At 42.8% G+C, this 12093-nt stretch overlaps 1 protein-coding gene across 2 annotated transcripts; it reads left to right on the top strand.

The window, feature by feature from the left end:
- Positions 1–2070: 2070 nt before the first annotated feature.
- Positions 2071–11788, top strand: dctn4 (dynactin 4). Of its 2 annotated transcripts, XM_080465430.1 has the most exons (14): positions 2117–2315; positions 3241–3311; positions 3401–3579; positions 3723–3766; positions 5339–5446; positions 5968–5988; positions 6536–6609; positions 7985–8097; positions 8188–8297; positions 8400–8473; positions 8752–8806; positions 9152–9259; positions 10734–10831; positions 10912–11788. In XM_080465430.1, exons 1-14 carry the CDS (start codon positions 2181–2183, stop codon positions 11132–11134), a joined length of 1413 nt encoding a protein of 470 aa, XP_080321556.1. In that variant the 5' UTR covers positions 2117–2180; the 3' UTR covers positions 11135–11788. The 2 variants fall into 2 exon arrangements, with proteins under 2 accessions (XP_080321557.1, XP_080321556.1); XM_080465431.1 differs by lacking the exon at positions 5968–5988 and having other exon boundaries at positions 2071–2315.
- Positions 11789–12093: the final 305 nt, after the last annotated feature.

Raw genomic sequence — 12093 nt, 5'->3', positions numbered from 1 at the left:
CATGCATGGAGCTCAGCACCACCTTTCCTCAAACGGAGGAGACACACAGATGTGTTGTTTTATTCATGGATCATTTCTGCCTTCTCCGGGATCAGCTGTTGCCATAGTGAGCTGGTGCCTGGCCAAATGCCCTGTGGGCAGCCGACGGGCCACTTTGCAAGCCTGTTAGCGCACCTCTGTTCACCGTATTTCACACAATCTTCCCATCAGAGCTGCTTGGATCTCAACGCTACAGACTGTAACAACAAAGGAATACAGGCAAATAAATAAACACAAACAAGGGAAATACCACTGTAAACCCAAACACTTCAAATAAACAAACCTTTCACCCCACGGGAACCATTCACCCACCAACAGGAAGTATTCATGGGCACTGCTCAGCTTGTTCTCCATCGGTCGTACCTGATGGAGTGACTCCGATGGAGCAGAATCCCTCCAGCTTCTTTTTTTCACTCTTTTTTATTTAGTGTGTTTTTTATTTAGTGTCAGGTACAATTTGAGGGTCTTCACACCAACTTGATCCAGGAAAAGAGAACATGGGAAGTGGGTACGGAGGAATTGAACAGACATTTTCTCTCCATTCTGTATACATCTCACATCCATATTCTATGCTGCTTTATTCAATTCAGGTTTGCAGAACACTGGCGCCAGTCCCAGATATCAATGGTCAACAGGTGACCAGTCCATCACAGGGAACATATAGGAAGACAGGCACTCACACACACATGGACACCATATCACAGCCTACAGACCGCACCGGGTGGGCTTTATCCAACACCCGACATCTGTTCGCCTTTTGGCTTCGTCAACACACCCAAACCTTTTGGTCAAAGGGCATGAGCAGTCTCTCAGAGACACTCAGCCTCAGCATCCCTGTGTGGCCAACCATTCCAATACAAGACGATACTGAAACATTATATCTGCGTCATCATTTTAAACCCTGTGATGGCAGTGACCATGGCGACGTTGTGAAACTGGAATGATAAAGGAAGGTATACACATCTCAATGGTTCAGTCTACTTACTGATCATTCAATCATTGAAAAACTAACAGCATTTTCATATGACAACTCTGAATCTCATGAAAAAGGTTTCTCTCTTCACTCTGCATATACCCTCTTACTCTCACTACTCTTTGTTCATGCTCCCTTCTTTTGCCCTACAAGAAATGTTTGGTGGAGACGGCAACTCAAACTGTACAAACGGCCCTTACTGTATATACATCTGAATGCAGGACTTCTAAGTGTAGTGGTTAAATTGAATAACAGTTACTGGAAAAGGCCGGTGGTGACAAGGGTTAAATCCTCATTAAATGTGTGGCTTTTCTGTTTGGTCTTCATGTGTTTTATTTTTTCTTTAAACTCAATTTACTGCAGCTCGCATAGTTGCTGCGTGGAGAAGTGTTTTAGATATCATTCATTGTCCATCCCTCTTCTATTGCACTTCATCCTAGGCAATGGACAGGGGCCACCAGTCCACCACAGGGCAAACACAGAGAGACAGGCAACCATACACTAGGGCAATGTATGTGTGCAATGTGACATTGCCAATGCACGCATGTTTTGGGACTGTGGGAGTACCTGGACAACACCCAAGAGCACAGAACAGGCAAACTCCACATAGAAATGGCCCATTGTGGGATGCTGGAGCTGATCATTCAGTATGATTCACCAAAAAACAGGGATTTCATTACAGCCACTGCTTGTCTTAAAGAAAATGATTAACAGTTTTCAGATGGTACTCTTTTATAGCACTTATGCTGTTCAGTCAAATTGTATTAATTTTCCAAGCTGCAGCTTTTCTAAAAATCTCATTCAAGTATCATCCATGTATTATCTTTCTTGATCATAACTATTAAAGTTTATGATTGCATGCATACTGACCCTCATTCACATTCATACAAACACAGAAACGAGTCCGATTAATTTCTATTTTGATATTGTGATGTCTCTATAAGTGAAATTTTCAAGGTCTTTCACAAAATCTGTTAAATGTAAAGGTAAAGGCATTAATAAACCAGTTCGATGTCTTTAATTGTGTGTACTTGGACTGTGACTGCTATTCTGCTATTGGCCACACGGGGGCTCGCACGAGCCCAGCCGGTCCGGTTCTCCAGCGGAGACATCATTATCTCCAGCAGCGCAGAGAGCGAGCGCTCCAACGCGGCTTTGCTGGTGAGAGATGGCGTCTCTTCTGCAGCCAGACAAGGTGGTCTACCTGGTCCGCGGGGAGAAGCGAATCAGAGCCCCTATATCTCAGCTGTATTTCTGTCGCTACTGCAGTGAGCTGCGGTCGCTGGAGTGCGTGTCTCATGAGGTACGGAGCCGTTTTATTCCTCAGCGAACACAGGCTAGCGGCTAGCGGCTAGCTTCGTGTAGCCACTTTGTTGTTAGCACACCCGCTAGTGGCTTTGACAGGTAGGCGGGACGAGCCCGAGCACCTCGCGCTTCGAATGGCTGACTCGCCTGTCAATCAACGTGTTTTCCAGCCGTCCTCTGTTCTCATTGGCTGAGTGATTTAACTTCCGGTTTAGCATTATGTGGCATCGCAGAAACTGGAGAGCAAGCTAACCTGCGCTTGCTAAACTTTAAGTTTAACGTTAAACTACTTGGCCGGCTTCAGTAAAGATATTGATTTCATGTTCAACAATTAAAGGATATTTGTTTCCACAATGTTAGACTCTGCATTGATGTGTGGGCTTTTAAACGAGCCCCAGTTACTGACACCACACCCAAACAAAACCGACTGGATGTTCCTTCTAACTTCTGATAAACATCACAACCTCAATCTGTCCAAATACATGAACTATTGACTGTTATTAGGAACATCATTTATATATACTATAACATGATACCCTGCTTGATTTGTGAGTATTTCTACATATGCACAGGTACCCTTTTTTCTTATGGGTAATTCATTGGATTTGTAAACATTTTGATTCCGTTTCAGCACCTGATCAAAGTTTATAAAATTATAAAATGTTGCTTGTAGTACTCTGAATACTGTCAATACTTAACCCACAGTTTTGAAACATTTCTTCTTACATTGTATTGTAATGTAAGACTACAACAACCCCTCACACCCCTTAAACTCCATATTTAAAACAACTGCCATCCACAAAAATAATGTTCACACTTATGAAGGTTACAGATCCAAACATACGCTGTTGATTGAGTAGTTTGGAAGCTTTTGTGAAATAAAGCTCACATTTATGATGAGTGACTGCTGCCCCCTGTCTCAGGTGGACTCCCATTACTGTCCAAGCTGTCTGGAGAACATGCCGTCTGCAGAAGCGAAGCTGAAAAAGAATAGGTGAGCCTGACTTTACAACATTCCTGCACTTCATTCACAGCTGACTGTATTCAGACCTTTTATTGATTTGTGCTTGTGCTCCTTTGCAGGTGTGCGAATTGTTTTGACTGCCCTTGTTGCATGCACACGCTTTCTACTCGGGCAACTAACATCCCAGCTCCCCTGCCTGATGATCCCACCAAGACTGCCATGAAGAAGGCCTACTATTTAGCCTGTGGCTTTTGTCGCTGGACATCAAGGGACGTTGGCATGGCTGACAAATCAGTTGGTGGGTACTGATGTCGTATAGAATATATTTTAAGAACTAATAAAACTTGTATCTTATCTAATTAGATAGGCTGCATTTCAATAGCATATCGTCACTTCTTTAAGACATATGACACATGTGTGATTGTGTTTTGTTCACTGCAGCCAGTGGTGGATGGCAGGAGCCAGAAAATACTCATACTCAGCGGGTGAGTTTCCCCCTCGGGGTCATTTGAGCTCTCTCTCGAGCTGCTCACATGTTTCCTGATCATGCAGTGGTTTTGAATAGATGTGTTTCAGAGTAAGTGACACCCATAAATGTAACGCTTAGGGCAGCAGATAGCGAAATGGATGAAAGTTTGCTCAAGCTTAATGTGTCACAGCAAATTATGAAGATCATCCTATATCTTCAATTTGACTATTGTTATGGCAGGTGATCTTTATACCAATATGCATTAGAACAATTTAACTGAAAGTGTTTCATCCTGTTATACAATCGGACTATAAATACATTCAGACTGCAGTTGTTTTGAGTTTGCCGTCATACAGTTGTTTAAAGATGGGAAATAAGGGTGCGCTTGTGCCTTTTTTCCCCCCAAAATAACTTCAATCTTCAATTTCTGGAAGTTTTTCAGTATTACAGTGTGTTATTTACTCTGCATGGTACCTCTTGAATTGATTGGACAGTGGCACTTACTGTATTGGTCAGGAATGTCGCATTATAGGTTTGTGTAAATGTATCCTATGATATGCAGTTCTGCGCCACGACAGCATGGGCACTCAGAAAAAGAGAGGAATGTGCTGGATGTGATCTGCAGACTGTCGGAAGTCTGGTGCTCGTGATGAACGGGGTGGTAACACTGGGGGGAGGAGAAGGTGCTGGTGGTTTGTGTTCACTAACTGTTCAGTGGCTTTAAAACGCTGCATCTCCAATGTTTAGGATGGCACAGAACATGACTTGCTCTGGGAGGAGCTGGTCATTGTAACGGATCTAGCCTGAATAAAACCAGAGGCACCGAATCTATGCAAAGAGTAGAATTAGGGCCATTCAGACTGTAGACCAGACACAACACACTTGCATGCAGCCCCATCTAAATTCTTTGTGGCAAGATCAATTATCGGTTTTATGTGTGCTGGTGAGATAAATGTTACTTTAAACACAGTTGAAACCAGACGTGAACTTTTTTCATTACACTCAGAATATCAATTGCTTGAATGAATAAATTCAGAGATAGTTCCTTTCAATAAATCAGCAGCCACAATTAAAATAAATAAATAAATAAAAAAAAAAATGCAAATTATAGAAGTGCTGAGACACAGTTTTCCCCCTGGTACTCAGGATAACCAAAGTTGAATATATTTGCCGTTGGCTGTACAAACTATGCAACGAGGGAACATCTGAGAGGTTTTCCAAATTGTCCTGTTAAATGTGTGTGCAGTTGTGCCTACAAGTATTTCAACTGTTCAGAGACGATTTATTTAGGTTTTCATTACATTTGTTTTATAAAAACTAAGATTCGGCCAGCAAAACTTTTTCATAAGTATGCCTCATGAAAGGTGTGTGTGTATGATAATCAGGGTTGTTTAATATTTGTGCTGATACGTGAAATGTAGATATAAAAAGGATCTAAAAGTCACTGTAATGCCGGATGGGAACATGTCAGTCACTGAATGTTTAAAGGTCGATGTGCTGTATTTTCCTGTGCATATAATGAAAAGAAAGTTGCGTTTTCCTAAAGACATAAAGGAGGTACTGATGATCAGTTTGTTGTCCCCCGCAGATCACCAAGCTGATTGAGTATTACCAGCAGCTGGCCCACCGAGAGAAGCAGGAGAGGGACCGGAAGAAGCTGGCGAGGAGACGACAGTGCATGCCTCTGGCCTTCTCGGTACTCCGCTCCCTCCGAGCCTGACACTTACATTCGGCCTTTTCAGAAATGCTGTATTTTTCCTTTTGACCTTTTTTAAATGCCACACAGCTTCTCAGTGTGGTTTGATTTGACCAGCAGTTTGTTTTTTAAGAGATTCAATGTGTCTAATAGTTTAGGGTTAAAGGGCACCTTTAAGCAGAGCGGGGTTGTAATTAACATGGATGAGCTGCTGTGCAGATAACACCGTGTCCATACTGTTTTGAAAAAAGCTATGATTGTGGGCTTCATGCCTCTTGTTGGCACATCATTCACTCCTGCATCGTCTAATATTTGCCAGTGCGAAGCAGCTTTTCCTGCTCTGTTCAGAAGCAGCTGTGACATCCTGCCGTCTTTCCATCGCCGATGCATTCCCGTTGCTCTCGCATGTCACCAAATGCCACTAATGTTTTGCCGAATTGCTTTGGTTTCACCTTGTTCTTTATTCTCTCTTTTGTTTCCTTTGCTTATGCACTCTGACTTTTTGGTTTTTACCTTCCCAGCAACACACTATTCATGTGGTGGTGAGTTGTAATTTTTCACAACTTGGGTAGTCCCGTCCTTGCCGTAGCGCCGTCTCCTCTGTGTTTCTGCTCCTGTCGTAATCTGCTCCTGAGTGACCTCACAGATCACATGAATGTCTCCTTGGTTAAATGACAATCACACAACGGGAGCCTTTATATTGTTTAGAGGGAGAGAAGCAATACATTAGTTGCAGTCTGTGCAGCCAGAAGAAAATATCTTTCGTTGTAATTAAATCCACAGGCCGTGAGAGCTGATTCTCCCTCTATGCTGGTAGAAAGGCTCTGGTTTGTGTCTTGTCGCCACAAGACATTTTAAACAGTTTCAGGCTTATTTGTTCTTTTTTTTTTTTTGGAAACGTCAACTACCATTCAGGTTCATTTTTATTTTTAAAAGTATATACTCCCCTTTCGGTCAAGACCTTTTGTTACAACTGCCGAGTAGAAAAATTGTTGTAGATTAGTTTCATAAATCATCTTGAGCTTTTTTTTTTTTTTTTTTGTGCGAGTAGGCAGACAGTCTGACTGTGGTTTCCCCTCAAATTCACAGGAAAAATACGGCCTTGGGACCCGACTGCAGCGGCAGAGGCCTGGAGCTCCCATTTCAAGCTTGGCTGGCCTAACGTGAGTTTTTCCATCAACCGGAAATTATGTTTTCAGTTCTTTACTCCTGACTCGTTTATTTTTCATTTTTCTTTGCTAAAACATGTTTGAATTGAACCATTTCCCGTTTTTTTTTTGGGGGGGGGGGGGGGGGGGGTTGTCTACTTTTGAGGCATAAATCAACATCTTTGCATGCAACTGAACAAACCACACAAATAAAAAAACATCTCTAACTCGTATGGATAAATCACAGTTTTTCTATGAAGATGAGTCGCCCAATGCTAAATTGAGCCTAAAGAATTCTTACCAGACAATGCATTTGGTGTATCAATAAAACTAGAAACGCAATCAGTTGCACCACGCAGGAAGAATTGCAGAACTTGACGAATATGGAATAAAGGGTGGTTTTGCATGTTTCTGCATAGTAACTACATCCGCTGCATGTTACTATTATCGGTGATTTAGATAAATAGATTCTCTCCCTTCCAGCAGCCGCATGTTTGATTAATTTCAGGGTGCTGTGAAAATCAATTTGCAGAGCCTTGAAACTTGGTTCACGGAGCGAAAGTGATCCATCACCACCAACAGTCTGTCACCTTTCTTTCTTCCCCAAGTTGCATCATCACCGAGCAGTAATATAATTCTTAGCATAGGTCATTTTTAAATCTCTTTACCAGAATGCGTTCAAGGACCCTGTTTAACATCTCAGAATTAATGATCGGCTGACAAAAAGCAGCGCGTTGACAAAGTATGCCGGCGGTTCCCGGAGACAAATGTAAAACAGGCGCGTACGCCACGGAAATATGAATGTAAATATGCATGCCACTTGTCTTGAAAGGTTGTCATTAAGGAAGTAGATAGGGCTGAAGAAGTTTGATAGGAAGGTGCCACCGAAGCCGTGAACGTTAGTGTAAATCTTTGTTTCTCACTGTTTATCAGTGTCACAAGGCAGCAGGCAGCTTTGACTTTGGTCACCACACATTGCGTCACATGGTCGTCTGCTCCAGCCAGCAAGACAACAAGGCTGGTGTCAAACTACAAGCATGGGATGCTGCACGCCTGCAGGCGCTACATTGTTGAAACAGAGGCTTCTTTGAAGTCAGTAAGTCGGCAAAACGACGGCTTTGACCTGAAGGACACAAACTGGAGGTGACCTGAGGTGCTTCATGAAGAGTCGAATTAATATGCTCTAATAGTGTGTTTGTATGAACAGTGTCATAAAAATAGCCTATAAGTTGGCATATAAGGAATTAAAACTTCTTCGGATGCACATTTTGGATCTTACAAACAAGCCTATGTGTTGGGGTAAGCTCTGAAGGCAGGTAGAGAGAAATGATAAAGTAGAGAGAATGTGCTTCATGCTTGATTCTAAGAGTCTCTGTTATTGTGTGACCAGGCTGAAAGAAGGCGAGGACCAGAAGGAGATCAGCATCGAGCCGGCTCAGGCTCTGGACGAGGTGGAGCCGCTTCCCGAGGATTGTTACACCCGACCCATTAGTTTACCAGAAGGTGAGAACTCGCACGGAAGTCACTGTGGAGCCCTGCTCGTTTCTCTGATTGAGGTTAAGTCGATCATTGTGGTTCGCCGCGTCCTCTCAGTGACCACGCTGCGCCAGCGGCTTCTGCAGCCCGACTTCCAGCCTGCCGGGGCGTCTCAGCTGCACCCCAGACACAAACATCTCCTGATGAAGCGCTCGCTGCGCTGCAGGGTCGGTACACCTTCATGCTTTCATTGTCTATCAAAGCCTCTTGTTCTGCTGATTGCGTTTCGATAACTCTCTTTTGTCCTTTTTCTTTCGCTCTTATTCCAGAAGTGTGAGCACAACCTGAGCAAGCCAGAGTTTAATCCAACTTCAATCAAGTTTAAAATCCAGCTGGTGGCTGTGTGAGTGCATGCGATTCATTATCTTAATTCACTTAAAGCATCAAACCGTTTGTTTAGTGACGAAAGTCCTGAAGTGTGATGCGCAACTTATGAGCAATGGTTGAGGAATTAATTTGCAGCTCATTATTTAAATGGAGAAGGATTGATATGTTGCAGCTCCTCAGTGTTCTCTTTTGAACTGCTGATGCTCTCAGGACCACAAAGATCTACTGTCAGCCTCTCATTAAAGCTTTTTTCATTCTTTCCTCTGTGTTCGATGTGCCTTTCTCCTCCCGCAGGAGTTACATCCCTGAAGTGAGAATTATGTCCATTCCAAATCTGCGTTACATGAAGGTCAGTGTTCACGTCTCTAATTTCCACGTCTCTAGCACGCTGGTCGAGTCAGGCACTCGGTGCTTTCAGAGGCCCGGTGACTCGGCTCAAGGCGGTCTTGCTCTTTATTCTTCAAATTAAAAACCACAGAACTTCATCATTTAACCATTAAAAACAGGTCATAATTGAGCTATCATCTTAAGATGGCTATTATCTTTATTTTAATGTGAAACGGCGACCAAGTAAGACGAGAGTTTGTTATTTAGCAGGACATTTACAGAGATGGCAGTTTGCCCTTTAGCTTCGCATTTGCATTCAAGCATGTACTTGACGATTATTTGTCACGTGTCCACTTTGTGTGTTCAGGAGAGCCAGGTACTGCTGACTCTGACCAACCCCGTGGAGAACGTCACCCACGTCACATTGACCGCATGCGAGGAGGAAGACCCCGATGACGTCAACAGCACTGCCAAGGTTTTCTTTTTCTTTTGTTCTGTCAGCAACAGGTTTATCTCGCCACTTTGCAGCTCTGCACGTGGTTTTACGTTGTTTTATTACATCTTTTCAATGTTTCCACATCCTAATTCCAACTACCAACTGATATAAAATAACATAATTATATTAAACATTAGATGACTGAGGCGCACACAGTTCCCGCGCTGATGATATAATGTATAATAAATTAAATTGTTATACAACCACTAATAGTTACATTAACCTCTGATTACTCAGATTGTTGCTTAATATCTTCTTGAATGGATCACATTTGTTATTGCAATTTTATTTTTGTGCTCTTCTGTAAAATGCTGCTAAAACGAAATGTCCTTCCACCTAAAGTGAGAAATGGCTGCAGTCAGAGCTCGTGACAGTTGTTCACCATCATCAGCGCCGGGCGGTCCGCTCCTCCTTACCGTCTTTATTTGAAGAAATGGGCAGCCTTCACTTCACCTCATCACACCATCTGTCGGCTGTCGTGTTCGGTGTATAGCAACGGTTTGCGGAGCGGCCGCTCTCCGTTGTCCACTCAGTACCCGTCGCTCGTCTCGGGCCCCGTTAGTGATGGGTCAGCGTGGGCGAGGGAGAGGCTCCTCTCAAAAACAGCCTCTCCTTGACCCCTTTCCATTCACCTCTCGACTGTTGCTTCAGCTTGATCTGATATTCACACACCTGGAGGGCAGCGCGAAGCGCATCAAGCCGCGCTCGGTTGGTTTTATCGGCCAGCTCTCACGGCTGGGTTCACCCACCTCTCGCATGGATATTTTGAATCGCCGCTGCACGATTCTCAAGTTTGCCAACAACTGTGAGGATATATTAATTAGACTGGTGAGTGTGGACGCTCACTAATACAGGCACAATTTTTTATTTTAAAGCGGATTGGATCAGAATAATCTGAATTTTATTCTTAAAATTCATGACATGTCAGTAAATGTAAAGTTATATAGTATAGTAAAGTTTATATGTACAATATGTAAGATTCAATTGATGCCACGTTTATGCATAAGTTGTTCACTGTTCCTCAAAATTTGCTGTTAGTTGTTGAAAAGAGCCACGGGCCTCATCTATCTCAGACTCAAAACTTGTTTCTTCTTCTTTTCTTGGGCTGAATGGAAGAGGGGAGGTAAAGTGACTCACGACACCATCTTGTGGCTCAAGATGGTATCACAGCATTAATCAAATGACGGCTTGGTGGTTAATTATTAAACTAAATGCAAATAGATTCAGCTCAGTTGTTCTTTTGTCTGGGAAAATAGGAGAATATGCACAAACACAGTTAGTTAGCTAGTGAATTTTATTTATTTGCACCATTCGATTTATTTTTACCCAGCTTTCCTCTAAAATATAACTAGCAGTATTATTTTTATTTTTTTAGTTTGCTGTGAATCTCCATTGACAATGTTGGGGAAATTGAAAAGTGTTTGAGTTTGACTCTCGCTGAAATCTTCTTCAGGTCATCGTACCGAGTAAGGAGCTGGTCCTGGCAGGAAAAGACGCTGCTGCCGAGTACGACGAACTGGCTGAACCGCAGGACTTCCAGGATGACCCGGAGTGAGTTCACACGCAAACACAATCGCCACAACTATCCGAGTGAGGCGAGTCTCATCCTGCCCTCCCTGTCCTCTCCGCAGCGTCGTCGCCTTCAGGAAATCCAACAAGATTGGGTTCTTCATCAAAGTCATCCCTCAGAAAGAAGAGGACTTGGACGTCACCGTTTCCTTCAAGATCCGACACGACTTCCGCAACCTCACCGCTCCCGTCCGGCCGAGCGAGGAGGGAGGCGTGGACACGGTGGTTGAGTCCATTTGGCTCTCGCACCACGTGGAGCTGCAGCTGGGACCCCTCGCTCCCTGAACACCAGTACTCCTTTTACTAGCTTTGGGCTCTTTGAACCAATTCCCTCTTAAACTGTGGGATTAAATTAATTTGGGGGAAAAACCTGGTTTCTGATTCGGCTCATCATTGTGTGTAACAACAATCTGGATTCTGTGCGGCTTTTGGTTTATTGTATGTTTTAGCATATGTTGCACCAACAGAGATATTGTGGGAAAACAGTGATCGCATGACAGCTCAACTATTTATGCAGCTTGATAATGACTTTATCACATTATAGAAAACTTAGGCGGTCAAATGCATTATGTCGAACTCAATTCTCCTTTTTATTTTCAAAACTGATGAATACTTCACCAAACACTTGAAACATACTTTATTGTCTTAGCCGTAACTTCATCTACTATAAAGAAAAGCTGTTTCAGAAAACCGAATCCTCCAAATTAATTCTTTTTTCTTTCATTTGCTCTACTGGGTGGTGACAAAAGAATTAATTATAGTGGTCAATGCAGTATTTTTGTTAAGATGGCGAAGCAATTATAACCTCTCTATATCCAGCTCTCATTTGCATATCAATTAAAGTATTAGTCACGAGTATCTCTGATATCAGTGTTTACTGTATGTAAAAAAAACAACAAAAAAAACAATAACTGCTTTTTATCCGAGGATGTCTGTGAGTTGTTTTTGAAAATAGAGTGAAGTCGCTGAGCAGAATCAGAAATCAGAACAATTGTCAATTTTCCAACTGTGCAACACACACACACACACACACACACCCCTGTGCTTTCTAGCTTTTGTGTCCTCGTCAACATCGTTTTCTGCAGACAACACTATTTTATTAACCTGCATGCTTCAACTGTAGTGAATATTGCACACATTAGACGATGTCATCGCAATTACTGAATCTATTGTTTTGTTGGTTTGTCTTTATGGGTAGAGGAAGATTGTCTGAGGTTGCACATTATTGATTTTTGGCACTGTAG

This window comes from Lipophrys pholis (assembly GCF_963383615.2).
Source record: "Lipophrys pholis genome assembly, chromosome: 6".
In the NCBI taxonomy this organism is placed as follows: domain Eukaryota; kingdom Metazoa; phylum Chordata; class Actinopteri; order Blenniiformes; family Blenniidae; genus Lipophrys; species Lipophrys pholis.
This window is presented reverse-complemented; position numbering and strand designations above follow the sequence as displayed.